Consider the following 18742-nt stretch of genomic DNA (forward strand, 5'->3'; position numbering starts at 1 on the left):
CCCGTGGTCGGGAAAGCGGGGGCCGCTGTGCCCTTTAAGATCTGTACCCTGCTTAGTTCTCCCACCTACAGGATGAGGAGCCGCTTAGGTGACCTTTAAGGTCCTTCAGTTCTGTCATCGTATGACCCCTGTTTTTAGTATCTCACTTTTGATAGACCAGTTAAGTGTTAAGAGTAAAATAAGAACCATTTCTCATTTCTGACGTTGTTTTAACAGTTTATTTATTAAAGTCTTTTTACTGAAAGATAATATAAAAATCTGCCTGTGAGTTGCACTGTCGCTTTTCACTAACTTCCCTCCTTCCTGACTAGATGTCTCTCTCTTTCTCCACATCAGCTCCTTCTTGCACCCAGTCATCCACTTAACCCCCCGAGCCCCTTTCAGGCTGTGTCCCCCGGTTCAGTACATACATGTGTCATATGTGCTTATGTCCGCATTTCACTGCTCCGAGGAGGCCCTGCATGTGCTGTTCCCTCTCACTGGGAAAACCGGGACTTCGCCCAGAAGCATCCAGGTTTCACTCTGATACCAGAGCGAGTCAGAATGACAGACACTGGGTGGGACTGTAACCGTGTGGTGACAGCTGCTGCTTCTGTGTCCTTTAGTACCTGTGCTGCCTGTCCACCTCCCGGTCTTCAACTGACAAGCTGGCCTTTGACGTTGGCTTGCAAGAGGACACAACAGGTGAGCCCTGCTGGCTTTGATCATACGTGTTAAAGTGCACGGGTGGCTTATGAAGTATTACTGCATGTCTTTAGCCTTCCATCTTAAAAATAATGTTAAGTCTAAAAACGTAATATAATCATTGTCATCATCCAAGCAAAAAGGTAGAAAATGAAAGTCTTCTTCATGTTTCTGTCACAGGGCATTGACCTACATATCTATCCAAACAGATGTATGTTTACGTATTTTTGAAACAAAAATGTGTATATTGATACCTTTATTCTTTTGGAGAATCAAGATAGGAGAACATAAACTTTATTTGTGTTTTGTTCTCAATGCGCTGACTCTACACTTTATATACAATTTGACTATTTTATCTTTTATAGTAAGCATACATGACTTTGGGAATTAAAAAATAAATACAAGTCCTAGTAGAGAAAAGAGTGGGAGGAAATAGACGAACTCTTTTTAAAAAAATGTATTTTATTGATTTTTACAGAGGGGAAGAGAGCGGGATAGAGGGTTAGAAATATCGATGAGAGGGAAACATCAATGAGCTGCCTCCTGCACACCCCTACTGGGGATGTGCCTGCAACCAAGGTCCATGCCCTTGAATGGAATCGAACCTGGGACCCTTCAGTCCTCAGGCCGACGCTCTATCCACTGAGACAAACCAGTTAGGGCTAGACCAACTCTTATTAAGTTGTTCCTTTCATGGTGGGATCAAGCGGTCTTTCACACACTGTTTTCTTTTTAAAATACTTACCTATACTCTAAATTTTTCACAGACTACAAATGGATAAAAATAAAGCTATATTTACCAACTTAAATTTTTAATAGACCAACACATTGCCTTCTACACGAAATTCCAAGAATCCCAGACACCAAAAAGATAAATGTATTATTACTTCTATTTCATTTTATTTAGGCTCAGCCATTTCTCTGTATTTTTGCTAGTTTTTTTTTTAAGTTTTATCATTATAATTCGTTTACTTCGGCTCACAATTACATGAAAAATTCAGTTCTCTCTTCCAAAAAAAGTGCAAGGCACGCACAATGTGTACGTTGTTTCATACACTGAGACCACGACAGACTATCAGTCAACAGGCAGCCCCTCTCCCGCACCAGGGGCCTTAGGCCACTGTTCCCCGGAGCTCGCTGCTGCTTCTGAGTTACTTATTATATTTACTGTTGGTCCTGTGTGGCCTTCATCAGAACTAAACTCATAGGCAGATGATATTTCTTCCTCGTTTATTGATGTATCCCCAGCTGCTAAAGCAATGATGGACCAGTAGTGGGCACTTTATAAAGGTTTGAGTGAATGAATGAAAAATTCCTTACAACTCTAAAAATGTGAATTGAAGACAAGGAATTCTGCCAGGGGACACAGCCTGAGGGGACACACTCAAGTACGACTGTGGTTTGTGTGAGAAAAGCTGCTCAGAGCACAGATTACGTATTAACTGTAAGCATGCTTAAGAAATTGCCCGGCCTGTGTGGCCCAGTGGTTGAGCGTCAACCTGTGAACCAGGAGGTCACGGTTGGATTCCGTCAGGGCACCTGCCCGGGTTGCAGGCTTGATCCCCAGTGTGGAGTGTGCAGAGGGCAGCCAATCAGTGAGTCTCTCTCATCACTGATGTTTCTATCTTTCTCTCCCTTCCTCTCTGAAATCAATAAAAATATATTAAGAAAAGAAATAGCATTTGCTGATTCATTTACTCATTTATGCAAAATGAATTTTTATTGAGTGCCAGAGCATTAAAAACAAAAATGCTAGCATCCGGGGAAACCCCGTGAGCCAAACATGGAAGGCCCCGCTGTTCTGGGACTTACATTTTGGCATTGGGGGATCAGAAAGAAGAAAAACAAGTGTTATGGGAAAATGATAAAGCTGAGCAAAGGGAGAGAACGCAAATTATTAGATAACAAGTCACTAAAAATACTCCCATTTTTGGATGAGAATATTATTAGAATATTTTGGATAGAATTTGCATTTATTTTTAAAAGGAAGTATGACCAGACTGAGGAATGGTGTGCTAGTTTGTGTCTTAGGTAACAGCACTGAAGAATGAAGAATGGGCCGTGGGCATGCAGCTCCTGCGGCTTATGCATGGCTTGTTCAGGAGGAATTATTTGATTACACCCAGCTATTTTTATAATGCGCCCTTCTATAACAGGGTTCTCTTTTATGTTAGACTTAGATTAATAGAAACAACACATTTTTTAAGTAACCAAATGAAATAAGGCATAGGATAGTAAAATTTAGATAACAGTTGTGCCATTTTAAATCAGCATCCCCCAGAAAGTAGATTGTTACAATGTTACATCATAAAACTCCCAAGTCCTTCGGAAAACCAACCTGCGAAAACTAGATGTTATTACAGAGTGACATGAACAGTGTACAACATATGCTTTCGTAAAGAACGAAGTCAGGTCTGCACGACCCGTGAATTTCGCCTAATGTAGCACAAATAAAGGTCATTTTAAACCAATTCTTAATACGGGAAAAGACACCAAGCTTCCAAAAACGTCACAACCAGTTCTATGACAAGCTGTTTCGATGTGTCTTATCCTAAGCTAATTGGCCTACTTCTTTTTCTTTTCATGGTCTAAGAGATTAAGTTGCATTAAAATCCAAATTCCTGAAGTTGGTGTGAACAAAACAAATTTCTGTTAAGGAGACTGACTGTGAAGACTTTTTACTTCCCTCTGTAATTTGGAGTCACCGGCAAAGCACGTGGGTTTTGCACTAAGAGGCTGCTCTGTGTTGCTCGCCCCTCCTGCAGGCGAGGCTTGCTGGTGGACCATACACCCCGCCTCCAAGCAGCGGTCCGAGGGAGAGAAGGTGCGCGTTGGCGATGACCTCATCTTAGTGAGTGTGTCCTCCGAAAGGTACTTGGTAAGTGTGGAGAGTAGGGCACAGACTTGCTGAGATGATGCATGAAGGTCAATAAAACAGCCTCTTTAAAGTGTAGATTGCAAATTATCCAGGAGACTTGCTTAGAAACAAGCCAGTACCTCTATTTGATGAGAGAATGGTAACTCCCCAGGTAGGGGAAGGGCGTGACATGCGGTCATGCGGCTCACCAGGTGCGTTTGGACAGGCTCCCGGTGTGTCCTTCCCTGGGTGTCTCCCCCCCTTCCCACCCCCTCCGTGTGCCCCATCCTGCCCTGTCCTGACCCTGGTGCCTCTTCCTGGACTCTGTCACTGACACACTACACACAGTCTGACCGGGAATCCAGAACTGGGACTCTTCTGCACCCAGCAAGAGGGCTGCATTAATGAGGCTGTGACCACTGATTTGGATATTTATGAAAGAAAATTCTTATGTGAGAAATAATTGCCACATTAAGAGAAACAGACAAAAACAAGTTGAGGTCTCCTTGACATTGCATTGTTTCAAAGAGTAGAGGCTGACAATGAGAAAATGAAGAAAAGTTTATGTTTAATCATTAAAGGCATTTTTTATTTTGTGGTAAGGCCAGTATATATTTAATTGAACTCATTTAGTGAGTTGTATTTTTGCTAAAGAATAATCATTTGCAGAAGTTTACAGGTTAAAATCAATGGAAGTGTGAGAGATCCCAGAAATATTATTATGATTTTTAGAAGGTTATTTTCCATCAGCCTCATTTCTGTTTTGTTTAAGGGTTTGTGGATGAGCAGCTTCAGACCACTCCGTGGTGGTTCCACCTGCCGGTGGCCTGAGCAGGGGGGCTGCAGGCAGGCCTTCTGTGGACACGGCTGACCCAGCCTGGAGGGCAGCTGAGCCTTCAGACCAGTCTGCCACCTTGGGTGGGACAGCAGTGAACTTGGCAAAATAGTATTTTTATTTTAAGGTTAGGGTTAGGGTTAGAGAATATTCTTTTGAGGAGTCAACATTGTTTAGGTAACTTATATGGTATAATGTTCTTAAGGACATTTTTGGACTTTCTCCCACAGGCTGAAATCTGCAAAATTTTATGGTTCAACAAATTTGTTATTTTTTTGCTGCCTAGAACATAGGACCCTTGACCTGATGCCGCCTCACTGGTGGGCCTGTCTGTGTGTCTCCACATGTGCTCCAAGCCCAAGACAACTCTCCAATGTCCCGTTTGTCCCTATATCTCTGTGCCTTGGGGTGCATGCTTGTCTTCGTCACACCATCCTCTTGTCTTGGAGGGCCAGCGAGGCCCAGGCCACTTCCAATTCCGAGGTTTCTGGTGCATTAAAAATGAAAACCCCCAAAGTGGTTTACAATGAGTTTAATATGTTTACACTTAGCCAATTAACACTATTAATACCCACACCCAAATCCAATGTATGTCCAGACATATTTGGGGACAGCATCTCTAAGCATATAAAAGTGAGGTCCAAGCTGATCCCTCAGCCCCCATGAAATCTGTGTCACCCGTGGAAATGCCACCTACCGCAGCCCTAGTGCAAGGACCAGTAGGGCTGGCTAACATGTTCTCTTTTCTCAGCTCCTGTAGCACTTGATTACAGTTCACCTACCATTTTTTAATACTTGTAGCATTTTGTGTATATCACTTTCCCTTCTAGAGTCCAGGCACCCTCAGGGTGGGAGGGTGCTCTATTGATATTTAGCACAATGCTTTATATGTAGTGCATTCCGTGAACCATGATGAATCAACAAATGGTAACAATCTATTGATCAAAATACCAGAGGCCCGATGCACGAAATTCATGCTAGAGTAGGCCTTCCTTCCCTTGGCTGCCGGCACCAGCTTCTCTGGTACCCGGGACCCCGGCTTCCCTCGCAGCCCCAGCCTCGTCCCTGGCTTCATCCGGAAGGTCTTCTGGAAGGATGTCTGGAAGGGTGTCTGGTCTAATTAGCATATTACGCTTTTATTATTATAGATGACATGAGCTTTCACTTCAATTCAAAAGTAAAAATTCAAGCGTTGGTGTTTGGATCACCTGCTCCTGGTCTGCTAAGAGCCATATGGTTTTATAGTGGTGTGTGTGTGTGCGTGTGTGTGTGTATGTGTATGTGTGTGCACGTGTGTGTTTGTGTGCACGGGTGCATGCTGTTTTGGCTCAGGCCATTGAAATAGGTATATTTAACTTATTTTAGGTGTGTGCTACTGGGACTGTAAAGGGTTCTGCTTCTGCAAGTCTTTGTTTATTGAATAATATTGCTGGATGCCAGGGGAACTGCTGTGAACCTGTCAGCGAACAGGATAAGAAAGAGACCCACTCAGTTACATTGTGTACTGATGGCTACGGAGGAAAGCATATTTTCTTGTTTGTGGAAACAGAAGGCATATGATTTATTTGTAAATAAAGAGAAAGAGTGCAATGCCTGTTTTTGCTGGTGCCTCGAGAATAGCATATGAGGGTGAGAGAGCCCGTGGGTGTGAAGGCCTGCGGAGCTCCTCAGCATGGCGGTCCGGCTGCGACTTCATGCTCCTCCTGCAACTGGGAGGGTTGGTTTGTGGGCAAGTTCAGGTACGTTGGGATCTTTGAAAGCTGGGGCTGTCATCTGTCACAGCACTGGAGAAGTGCTGCAGCAACATCACAGGAATATCGGTGATGTTTGCTGAGATGACCCAAGAACACAGTGTCTCAGTTCTGGTGGAGCCAGGTGGTAAAAGAACCGAGGCCACCTGCTGTGAAATCCTAGAGTGGTTTCACAATTTGTCTTGGCTTTTAGTTTGAGAACTCATATATTATGGCTCTTAAAATATTAAATAGGGTATTTCACACATTTTTATTTTTAAGAAGGAAAATCTGAAATTTGTACTATATGAATTTTGGAGAAAATGTGTTTGTCTTGGTTTTAGATACCTATTAGAAAACATCGCCATCAAATGGCTATTGGGCCCAGTTGCAGATAAAAGTTCATAACCTCATAAAACTAAGATACTGGTCCTATAGATTTCACCTGCATCATTGTAAAAAGCCACCACAGTGTGATAGGTAAACCACTTATAATTCTAATGGTAAGTACCCACTCTCTGTGTAACTTTGTTCATTGGTGGGCCTTAAAACAAAATAGTCTACTTTAATGAATCAATTTATTTTAGTGTATTCATTTGTTTTCTGATTAGTGGCCTAAGTTAGTAACTCTTAGAATGGAGATGGGAAATAGCTAAAGACAAATAGTAACTAACCTTTTTCTACTGGCCTCTTGGTTTTGAGTGACAGGGCTGACATAGACGCTCTGTGTGCGCAGTCCCAGTCCGTGTTGGGTGTGAGTGGGCAGAAGCACGTGTGTGCTCAGCCCGCCCGCAGCCAGGTGAAGCCCCTTTGCCTCCCTCCCCGCAGCACCTGTCCTATGGCAGCGGCAGCGGCAGCCTGCACGTGGACGCCGCTTTCCAGCTGACGCTCTGGAGCGTGGCCCCCATCAGCTCAGGAAGTGAAGCGGCCCAAGGTACACCCCGCTGCAGGGAGGGCTCGTCCTTGACGCAGGGTGTTGTGACCCTGAGCTGGCTGTTCGCCAGAGCTTGTGTCCAACTATTCTGTAAATGAGGTGATGACACTCAAGACTCGCGTTTAAATTGCTACATTTACGCTGTGGTCAGCTTTATTGATCTGTGTGGCTTTCTGTGCTGGCTGCCTGGGGGCTGCTTGCCCCAGCGTTCTGGCCCCGGGGTACTGCTCAGTGAGGCGGATGTCCCGGTTTCCCATCTTCCAGGGCGGGTGGCTTGGAGGGGGGTCCTACCAATGCCTATGCATCAGGGGTTCCGGGACATCTGCGTTTGTTCTGATTACTGTCACCTGTACAGGTTCAAGTCTGAGCCTATCCATGCATGTATGTTTAATGGAGGACATTTCTCATGCATGTATGTTTCATGTGGTTGAGGTGGTATGTCCAGTGGGAATGTCATTCACTCTGGGCTCTGAGGCTCAGGCCCACCAGCAGCAGGCAGGTGGAACCATCCCTCTCTGAGGTGTGGCCAGGAGCTCAAGCCTTGCTAGACTGCTGGTTCTCTAAGAACATGGAAGATTGGGCCAGGTGGACTGTCCAGCTACCACTTGAGCATGACGGCTGAGACAGACTGAGTTTCACCCTCACAGGGTACCTGATCGGCGGTGACGTCCTGAGGTTGCTGCACGGACACATGGACGAATGCCTCACCGTCCCCTCCGGGGAGCACGGGGAGGAGCAGCGGAGGTGGGTGAGCCTGGCGCCCCAAGCCTTGATTTTCTTGCCTTGACATAATTTTTTAAATTAAGGAAAAGCCTGTTGAGGCCCTTAGTGTAAGAGAAAGTGGGCCTCTAACGTTCATCTGTCCCCTGAGTGACCCATTTGTTGGCCTCCTTTGCCGTTTTTCCTCGTGTTACGTTTTTATCACCTATCAGCAGAATCGCCGAAAAAATTAAAACATGGAAGAAGCATCGAATTAAACTGAGTGGGAGGAGGGAACACATTAAACAATCTACTTAAAACATCATTAAATGTTCATTGGTTCCGATTAATTCTTTTTCCGGAACATTTAGTCTCGAATTCAGTTTCAAAATCAGATTTCTCAAACTGTACAAAAGTTGATGACCTTTTTTTATTACCTCCCATTTGCTGCCATAGATAATAGAGCTGACACGTTCCTCATGTTTCATGTGATTATAATACCTCTCTCATGTTAATATTACATGGCATTAGACCGAGATTGATGTAGTCCAGATCGCTGGGGAAAGTGCACACATAATACAAAAACAAAAACATTTAAGATGATTTGAATGCTCCGCTTTGCCTCATGAATTCACAGATGAATCTGATAAGGTTAATACATAAACAAGGGATCACTGTGAGAGCAGGTGCCGTCTGGATGATTTATTACATGTTTTTAGTTTTGAAAGGACATTTCTCATAATAACACACACATTTGGGTAACTTACTTAGTAAATACTTCTTTCTGTAATTTACAGAAAGATACAGGGAACGTTTAGGAAGTTAATGGTCATTAACTGGTTGTTGAGAGCAGAGGGCTGTGTGGAGATGGACGGCCCCGGGGAGCAGGAGGTGGTGAGGACCCCGAGGTGCTGCATGGGCTCTGGCTTCCGTGAAAGGTGGCGGGCGTTGGCCCGGAGAGCCATTTGGATGATTACTTAGTGTCACTGACAAACACTTACCACGAGGGCTTTGGCGTTTGGGTAGGTGTGAAGTCCCTTCAGATGTTACTTGCTTTGGGTGTGTGGGCAGCTTCTTGTTTATATTTTGGGTGATATTTATACTTTTTTATTATCACTTTCAAATTGTTATACTCAAATATTAGAATGTGTTATACCAAAATATTAGAATGTGTTTAAGTGTCTAGAACAAACTTGAAAATTTCAAATATGAATGTGTTTAAATAATAATATGTTAAACTACACCTAAAGTTATGGCTGAGTAGTTTTAAGGACCTGAGTTAAATGAGTAAGGTGAGTAGATTCCCGGGGGGAGATGGTGGAGGGGGAGTTGGAGAGGGAATAAATGGGATTAGAGGAGAGAATAACCAAGGATGTGTTTACATTGAAAGTTTATTGAGGGCAGACTTATGTGGATCACTGTTACTGTTTTTGATTATTTTTATTTCCGGCTCTATTGTCTTCTCCAAAAAGTATGGCTTTAACTGTTTATGCAAAGGCTTTCCATTTGCTTTTCTCTTTTAATTAGCTTGAAAAACAGAGTCCAAGAATGAAACATGTTAAAATTGGGCTTCTCTTTTTTTGAAAACAGAACTGTTCATTATGAAGGTGGTGCCGTGTCTGTCCACGCCCGCTCCCTGTGGAGGCTGGAGACGCTGAGAGTTGCGTGAGTAGCGCCTCTGAATGCAGCCCAAGTGCCATTCTCCCAGTGCGCTCGGCGGTGCCCCAGCAAACGCAGCGCTGACAGCAGCGGGTTCCCTTCCCTTTCCCCTTCCTGCCCTTACTGATCCTTTACGAGCCCCAGTTCACCAGGTGGTAGGCCAGCTGCTTTTGTCTTCAGCCTCATGGTTTTTGTAGCATCATCTCATCTGGTCAGTGCATCTCCTGGCACAAAATGCTGCTGGGAGCCAGCGAGGTGGGTTTGGAGATAAGCCTGTTGTTCACTTCAGTTCTGGCAAGCTCTGGACTGAACCTTCTGGAGGCACCTGTGAGATGGAGGAGACCTGAATGCGAACCAGGGCACTAGACCATTCCTGGCAGTCTCTGTGTTTACTCACAAATAACAGCCGAGTCAGCAAAGAGGCTGCTAATAACGAAGCCACTGTGCATTTATTAGAGAAATAATAAAGTAATATACTAGTATATATACTATCCTATATAATAAAGAGCTAATATGCAAATGGTCATCACACCCTCGCTCCGGGGCCGGGGAGGACCTGAGGCTGTGCCCCCTGCACTGGCGCTGGGGCCGGGGGACCTGAGGCCGAGCCGGGGGACCTGAGGCTGTGCCCCCCACCCTGCTTGATGGGGGTAGGGCTGGCCAGGTCTGCGTCTTGCGTGATTTCGAGGCATGCACGGGTGGGCGGGGACTTGACTCTGGGTCCCCTGACAGGAGGGAGATTTTCATATACATTTTACTAATTTTCTTTCATCTCTGACACTTCTATTTTAGAGAAAGAGCAAATAGCAATATTAAAATGTTTTCTCTAATTAATTCCCCTTCAATGTGCACGAATTTTGTGCACCGGGCCACTAGTGTGTGTGTGTGTGTGTGTGTGTGTGTGTGTGTATATTTGTGTGTATTTTTTCTAGTGATTTAAAAAAGCTATTCAGAGATTGACTTTTAGTTCCTTTAAATAAAATGCAATATTGATAATAAAAGTATAATTTTGAACTATTTTCAATAAACTTAAATTTTAAAAAGGATTATAAGGTTTAGTCCTTTGCCTCAAAAGCAGTAAGTTTTTAAAGTATTTGTTCTCTATTTTAAAGAGATGGTTGCTTTAGGATTACAGACTCCATGATGGGTGTAAGGAACAATCTCAGTATAGAACAGCTACCTTCGTAGATGTACTGTTTTGAGGTGGATGCTTACCTAATGATGATTTAAGTAATTCAGTGCTCCAGTTGTTTTTGCTTATATATCCCAGGCAATAATTTTGAAAAACTTTGTATATCCTTGAACATGGTAAGGTATGACACAGGACTTTTTATTACTTTAAATATATGCACCGAATATAGCTTACAGTGTATTATATAATTGTCTCTATAAACAGATTCATGTAAAAATGAACTTCTCGTAATTTCGTGGTACTGTTAATTTTCAATACTAATATCACAAGTCATAAAAACAGTTTAGCAAAACAGCATATTATTTACCGTTTACTAAAATAGAAAAATTTTCAAAAAATACTCTTAATTAGTAGACTATAATAGTTTTTAATGACTCTATTTTGAAACAAATTTGTTAATTGATAAAAATCATATTGAAAGCCTCCACATCTCTGCTGTCTATATGATTCATGATATAGTGATAATTATGTGCATTCTTTTTAGAGTTTATCTCTTTTCTTTGTAAAGCACCTGGCAGTATTCCCTTCATGCTTTGCCTTGAACTCTAGTTGTCTGATACCAACGTTGCCATCACTGGTTCCTTGTGATTTTACACGCAAGGGAATTCTTTCCCACTCAGTTATGTTCCGTTTTTAGTTGATTGTCAGCATGTTTCTTATCCATGACGAGAGGCTGTCCTTGCTTTGCAAAGAGCCACTGAAGTGTCATCATCCGAGAGGCTTGTCCCGCTCTGCTCGCAGCAGTCCGAGGCCTGCCTGTGCCGACGCAGTCCTGCAGAAGCGGGAGTGGCACATAACCGGATTTTCCTTCCTACCCTTTCTGAAAGCCATTACTTTAAAAAAAAACACGTTTTTATTGATTTCAGAGAGGAAGGGAGCGGGAGAGAGAGAGAGAGAGAGAGAGAGAGAGAGAGAGAGAGAGAGAGAGAGAGAGAAACATCAATGATGAGAGAGAATCACTGATCGGCTGCCTCCTGCACGCCCCACACTGGAGCTTGAGCCTGCAACCTGGGCCTGTGCCCTGACCGGGAATCGAACCATGACCTCCTGGTTCATAGGTTGACGCTCAACCACTGAGCCATGCTGGCTGGGCTGAAAGTCATTACTTTTAGCAGATTTTAATGATCATAAATTTATTTCTTATCTTTTTTATAACCTTAGTTTATATTTTCTGTTTATTTTCTTTTTTCTCCTTTTGATCTTTTATAGTTCTCATATTCTTTTTTTTATTCATTGGTTTTTAATGAGATAATTGTTCCTCATTATTAAATTTAAACCATAGGAATATATTTCTTTTGTCAGGTAAATATATACGTTAGTTTAATTTATGTATATAAATTATAATTAATCATCATTAGGCATTGACTATACCACTATTTTTCAAGTCTGTGCAGATCCAACAAGAGTTTTTAACTAGCAAACTCTAAAGTATCATTTAGACTTACCATTTCTGTATCTGTGACCAGTGAGTAGAGGTGAACTTGGAGCACAAGGAGTAGGTTTAGTGTGGATGGTGTCACATTGAGAGTCAGAAGACCTAGAGTTAAACTTCACTTCCGCTTGCTAGTGGCCGTGTAACGTTGAATGTTACGTAATCATCTGAATTACTATTTTGTAATGTGTGAACTGACATTAATACCACCAGCCGCAGGGGTTCTGAGACCATTCAATAAGACGGTACATGCAAAGCACCTTCCATCATGGCTGACACACGTTACTTGCTATTTCCCTGTGGCTGTGGCTGTGGCTGCGGCTGCTGTTGGATCGAGTCTGACCTGTCCCTGCAGGTGGAGTGGGAGCCACATACGGTGGGGCCAGCCTTTCCGACTGCGGCATGTCACAACGGGAAAGTACCTGAGTCTCATGGAAGACAAGAACCTTCTCCTCATGGACAAAGAGAAAGCCGATGTGAAGTCTACGGCCTTCACCTTCCGCTCTTCCAAGGTGAGCCGGCACAGGGAGTGCTGGGGCTCCTGTGAGTAGAACCAGCACGTTTCCTTCGGATACTGGTGAGCGAAAAGAACGCAAGCTGTAATTATAAAATTTCACTGTTTTAATTTCAATAAATCTCTGGGTTTGGACATTTTTATATGCTTGATAGGGAAGGGCCGCTCTAACATTTTAACTTTGAATACTTCCGAAAGATCAAAATAGAAGGTGTGTGGGAACCTGAGTGCAGGAAAATTTTTGTTTAACTTCAAACAAGTCCATCTCCGGATTATTTCGCCTGTTTCAACAGCCATGTTTCTTTGTAACAAAAAATCAATTAAGGAAAAAACCACTGCACTGATGTTCTTGGACATGTTTTGCGCACATTTTTTACTTGTTTCTCTGATGGACCCTGGAGCTGGACATGCTGGCTCAAAAGCTGTGAATATTTTCAAACACTCTGAATAGAAGTTCTTGGCTAAAGAAATAGCCTTTGAAACATTTTTTTCTTCAAATATCTCTCCTAATGTGCCCTTGGAGAATGGGGGCTGTTTCTGGATTTGGGCCATTTTGCAGTGTCGTAGCTTACACAGGAGGTACAGAGACCAGGGATCCAGCACCACTTTTTTCTTTTAAATGCTCACCAGAGGAATGAAGATATTTCTTCCATTTATTTATTTATTTTAGAGAGAGTGGAAGGGAGGAAGGGGTAGAGGGAGAGAGAGAAACATTGATGTGACAGAGATACATCAATAGGTTGCCTCCCACATGCGGGCGGGGATCGGACCTGCAGTCCACGTATGTGCCTGTGGCTGGGAATCGAACCTGTGACTCTCTGGTGCACAGGCCAACACTAACCACTGAGAAACATTGGCCAGGGCCCAGCATCACTTCTTAATGAAGTCTTCACTTTCTCTGAGTCTGGCCTCCTGCCTGGCACTCATGGTTGGGGAACTGCTGTCCTAAGCAGGTTGTTACTGACTTGCTGCCAAACACACTCCACTTGTTTAACTCACAGTGATAACTGCACGTGGTAATGTGGTTGAGAGAAGAGAAGGTGAAACTGAAGGCCAAGAAGACATTTTAATTTTAAAATCACAGTAGAATTCTGATTGTAAAATAATGGCCAATTAGGTAATTATATTTTTTTTCCAGGAGATAGAGTAAGTCTCTTTATTGCTTTCTAAAATTATTTATTATAAGAGTAGGTCTTGCCAATCACATATGTATTATATTTCCCCAAGATGTAATTTTTTAACCTAAAATGCCTCTAAAATACGCTTCTTTGGGGATTTCCTCCAGTTTTCCTTCTCCCATGCACCACAAATAGAAACCCGCTGCTATTGAAGTGATGAAATAAGACTCAAATAAGACTGCCAATGAGATCACAAGGAATTATGGAACAAATGAAAAAACAGAACAAAATCATTTTTAGGACATAGTTTTTAGTATGCTATTTTTGTTTGGGATTTTTATTCTTGGTTCAAAAAATATTTTAGATGCTTTAAAAAACACACAATGAAAATAAGAGTAACGGTTAATTTATGGGCCAAATAATGTGCTAAGTACCTTATATGTATTATATCATTTAATTCTAGTTCAAACCTATGAAGCTTAGATAGTGTTTTTTTAAATTTATTTTTCAATCCTCACCCGAGGATATTTTTCCATTGATTTTTAGAGCAAATGAAGGGAGAGTGAGAGACAGAGAGAAACACATTGAGTGGTTGCCTCCTGCACGTGCCCCGACCAGGGCCCGGGCCGGGAGGAGCCTGCAACAGAGGTACATGCCCTTGACTGGAATTGAACTTAGGACCCTTCGGTCCGCAGGCTGACGCTCTACCCACTGAGCCAAACCAACTAGGGATTAGATACTATTTTTAATCTTAATTACACAGATGAGGAAACTGAAGCAAGTTAGGTGAAGCATATCCAAACCTGAGCCTAAGTAGTAAATCTAAAGCCTTCTCTAATAACAAAATTAAAGATTTAAGATGATAATAGCAGATAGGGAGGATATGTTGTTTCCCTGTGATCAGATGAGCACCTATTGTAGTTGTTTAGTGATGACTAAATATCTAAAAAATGAAAGTAAAATGAAGAACATGTATATTTTTTATCAAAATAAGTATACAAAATTATCATTGTAGATACATTTTTATTTAATCAGGGTTAAATTCAAACCTGATTTTTGCAGTAACCCTTTATCAAGGAGTGCTGATAGTATAATAGAAAATAAGACCAATTGTGTTTTACAGAAGGTATGGAAATTCAATGATAGTTTTTATGCTGATCCTTCTATAAAACGTTTTTACTTATTTTTTAGAGAGAGAAGAAGGGAGAGGGAAAGATAGAAACATTGATGTGAGAGAAATATCAATTGGCTGCCTCTTGCACACCCCCTACTGGGGATTGATCTAGCCTCCAACCGGGAATGGAACCAGTGACTTCTTGTCCCAGTGCATGGGACAAAGCTCAATCGACTGAGCCACACTGGCCGGGCTCTGCTGATCCTTTCTAATGGCAGTAAACAAGAGAGTGGGCTCATTAAAACCTCCAGGGGTGAAGATGAGGTGTATCAGTCAGAGCCAATATGAATTACTAAGTTACTCAGATTGTTACACAGATTTGTTTTTTAAGATCACAGGAGCTGGTGAAGTTAGCCATAGTGAAAGTGGTGTGAAAAGGAAGGACATGATGTGAGAGAGAGACATCGATGGGTTGCCTCCCGCATGCGCCCTGACCAGGGCTGGGGATCGAGCCTGCAACCGAGGTACATGACCTTGACTGGAATCGAACCCAGGACGCTTCAGTCTGTGGGCCCATGCTCTATCCACTGAGCCAAACCAGCTAGGGCAAGGTGTGGGTTTCTATGTTTATAAGATTTGTATACTGCACCGTGTGCCCACACCCAAAGTCAACTCTCCTGTCACCATATTTTAGGCCCCCTTCATCGCCCATCCCCTTCCCTCTGGCAACCACCACACTGCTGCTTGTGTCCATGAGAGGGAGCATGTTGAAGGAGGCAGCATTGAAACGTAGGGATTTGAAGGAAACAGCTGGTATCAGAGCATCGACTGCTGCTTCAGAGCAGAGGGAGGTTAGCCCAGGGGCCCTTTAGGAGCCAGTGACTGTCGTTCAAGTTGGAAATTGCATTATAGGATCTGAGTTACAGTAGTTTTGAATAGTTCTAAAGAAAGCATTAACATCCTTGTTATCATCATCGTTTTCATAGTCAAAATAGTAAAAATTTAAGTTTATTTTATCCTAGATACTGTGCTGAAATATTTGCATGCATTATCATGTTTTCTGATATCTTTGTTAGCTTTATTTACAGCTGAGAAAACTGAGGCTTAAAAAGCTTTGTTTAACTTTTCTAAGGTCACAGAGGTAGTAAGTGGCAGAGACTGGACTCAAAACCGGATTTCCTGTCCCACAAACCTATGCTATTAGGTACAAATAAAGAAAAAAAATAATCGGGAAAGAATATGAAGCCTGAACTACTAATTTTAAGATATCTAGTTTGGAGTTTGTCATTGGGCAATATAAAATTTTGTTATGGCTAAAATAATTTTCTATCAGTGTAAGTTATTCAAGAATACGTTAATTATTTTTATACTTTTCTACTCAAATCTTCAGTAGAGGTTGAACTGCTAGAATAAAACATTTGACCATTATTATTTCAGGGGACTTCAGAGGGCTGAATTTTTCAAGGAACATATTTACAACAATGCAAAATTCTTTCAAGAAAAAGTCGTATTTTAAAAACTTATCTCTGTTTCCTCTCTCCTTAGGAAAAATTGGATGCAGGGGTGAGAAAAGAAGTTGATGGCATGGGAACCTCTGAGATCAAGTATGGAGACTCGGTCTGCTACATACAACATGTGAACACAGGCTTGTGGCTGACGTACCAGGCTGTGGACGTGAAGTCTGTGAGGATGGGAGCCATACAACGCAAGGTGAGAGGCGAGAGAAACCCCATCGCGCAGTCACCTCTTATGGCTAAAATACACAAACGCAAGGCAAAAAGAGGTAGCTAACACTCTCAGCCACCTGCTGACGTTCCTTCCGGACATGCACGTTCCATTTTGCATTGCTTTCTAGATAGTTTGTCATTTCGGTTCTCCTTACTAATCTTAGTACACCTGGTGAGATGACAGCTATCTTGCTGAAAGTGTTGAATGAAGGAAGCTGGGCACTAGTAGCTGCCCCCTTCGTGGTTCCATTTATGTATAGAACCCAAGTGACCTTTGCTGTGAGAAGTGAGAAGGTGGGGACCTTTGTGGGGGGCAGGGCAGGAAGGGAGCTCTGGGCGGATGTGGAGGTGCTATGACCTTCTCTTCCTGCTCCGAGTGTTCCCAGTGCTCTCACTCTGTGAGAACCATTCAGCTGTTCACTTAAGGTTTCTGCACTTGTCTCTTCGCATGTGGTACTCTCACAGTGAGTTTAAACACCTAACAAGGACGAATAACATGAAAACAGAGTTTTACAGAACCGAGATGCCTCAGGAACATTGCTGAGCACTCGTCATTACCCGTCTCCTCAACTCACTGTGCCTGCTGAAGCTGGATGGCTTCCTTTGCTGCTTGCCTCAGAGGGTTAGACTTGGAGCAGTCACTGAACATGAAGTGTGAAGACACTCTGGTGTTTGTTTGCTCAGCTCAGCCCAATAATGGATTAGGTCTTTAAAACAATAACTGAATGCCTAGGTGGTCCAGGGGCCTCTGCATATTATTCTACCTCAAACACAACAGTTTACAGTCCCCTCCACCTGTCTTGGTTCTGTGTATTGTTATGGCCTCTTGGAGTGCACACCTGCTTAGCCCCGTTGGGAAGGGAGGTATTGGAGTGATGGCGGTCCATGTGCTTCCTCACAGGCCATCATGCATCACGAAGGCCACATGGACGACGGCATAAACTTGTCCAGGTCGCAGCACGAAGAGTCCCGGACAGCGCGGGTCATCCGGAGCACCGTCTTCCTTTTCAATAGGTTTATAAGGTACATTCATGTCCTTTGTTGTGGTGGCTGTTTGACATTTTACCTCAATTTCCTGACTGAATCTACAAATAAATAATCCTAAAGTATACTATGGTGGTAGACCTCAAAGCTTTGAGTTTAAAACTCAGAGTCTCGGAAAGCTGAACAAATCCACACACTTATGTGCCAATAGTATGTTTTCCTTCAAAGGCTAGAAAATGCAACATGATGCCATCTTTAAATTTAATTTTAAATACATTTCTTTCAGGTAATAGGAAAGCATTTAACATACTGTTTCCTGGTTACTAAGTGAATTTTACGAGTTAACATCATTAGAATATCTTTTTAAACAGAATGGCAGTGAGTATCAGCAGCTGACAGCTCCTTCTCCCAAAACCAAACACAATGGAACAAGACAAGGTCAAAATTCTCAGTCCGGGGTGTTGCATCCTAAAACTCGAGCATCTAGTGCTTGATAATGAAAATCGATTGGTTTCTAAATATCGGTTCTCAAGGCCCTTCCGGCTTTTCTCTAGATAAATTTCTCCCAGTACTGGTGTTTTTAATAAAACATGTATACATGAAGGAATATACAGTTTTTCATTTGAATATATTATCGCTTGAGTTTCTCCTGGGAAGTAATGGAATGGTTCTATTTCTAATGGCAGGTATGTTCCACTTCCTAACCAGGCATTTACTATTGCTTCTCCTTAGTTTGCAAATGCAGATGCTGTATTTGAGTCATTTGTGAGTTTATTTGGTTCAGTATGATGAGAGATGAATTTGACTGTTATAAATAAATACATTTGTGATTCAAATATTGTCTGCCTTTTACAGTGGTAATGGGAAAGAGGGTAAAGCTTTAAAGTCATCTATGAACTAAAACCCTACATAAAACTGTGAGTCACCGATGAGTGCAATGGTGCTGTTCATTTAGGGGCCTGGATGCTCTGGGCAGGAAGGCGAAGGCGCCCCCAGTGGACTTGCCCATCGAGTCAGTCAGCCTGAGCCTGCGGGACCTCATCAGCTACCTGCACCCGCCGGCCGAGCACCTGGAGCACGAGGACAGGCAGAACCGGCTGCGGGCCCTGAAGAACCGGCAGAACCTCTTCCAGGAGGAGGTGAGCTGCTCCCAGCGCAAGTCCTTTCCACTCTCCTCCTGGGAGACCGGTCCTCAGTGGGGACTCGCCTTGACATCTTGCTCTGAGCGATCAGAGCAGCAGGCGCACTGCACTGTCTGCAGGA

General features: G+C 42.9%; 1 protein-coding gene across 1 annotated transcript in view; it reads left to right on the forward strand.

Moving 5' to 3' along the window:
• RYR2 (ryanodine receptor 2) overlaps positions 1 to 18742 on the forward strand; it is a 203519-nt gene that overhangs the window by 47425 nt on the left and 137352 nt on the right. Inside the window, exons 7-15 of the mRNA XM_080651042.1 lie at positions 606 to 684; positions 3450 to 3562; positions 6935 to 7040; positions 7688 to 7784; positions 9330 to 9404; positions 12378 to 12534; positions 16314 to 16478; positions 17397 to 17518; positions 18435 to 18618. Of these exons, the coding sequence (XP_080507168.1) occupies positions 606 to 684; positions 3450 to 3562; positions 6935 to 7040; positions 7688 to 7784; positions 9330 to 9404; positions 12378 to 12534; positions 16314 to 16478; positions 17397 to 17518; positions 18435 to 18618 (1098 nt within the window). The remainder of the gene's footprint in view (positions 1 to 605; positions 685 to 3449; positions 3563 to 6934; positions 7041 to 7687; positions 7785 to 9329; positions 9405 to 12377; positions 12535 to 16313; positions 16479 to 17396; positions 17519 to 18434; positions 18619 to 18742) is intronic.

This window comes from Plecotus auritus, assembly GCF_963455305.1.
Source record: "Plecotus auritus genome assembly, chromosome: 14".
NCBI lineage: Eukaryota > Metazoa > Chordata > Mammalia > Chiroptera > Vespertilionidae > Plecotus > Plecotus auritus.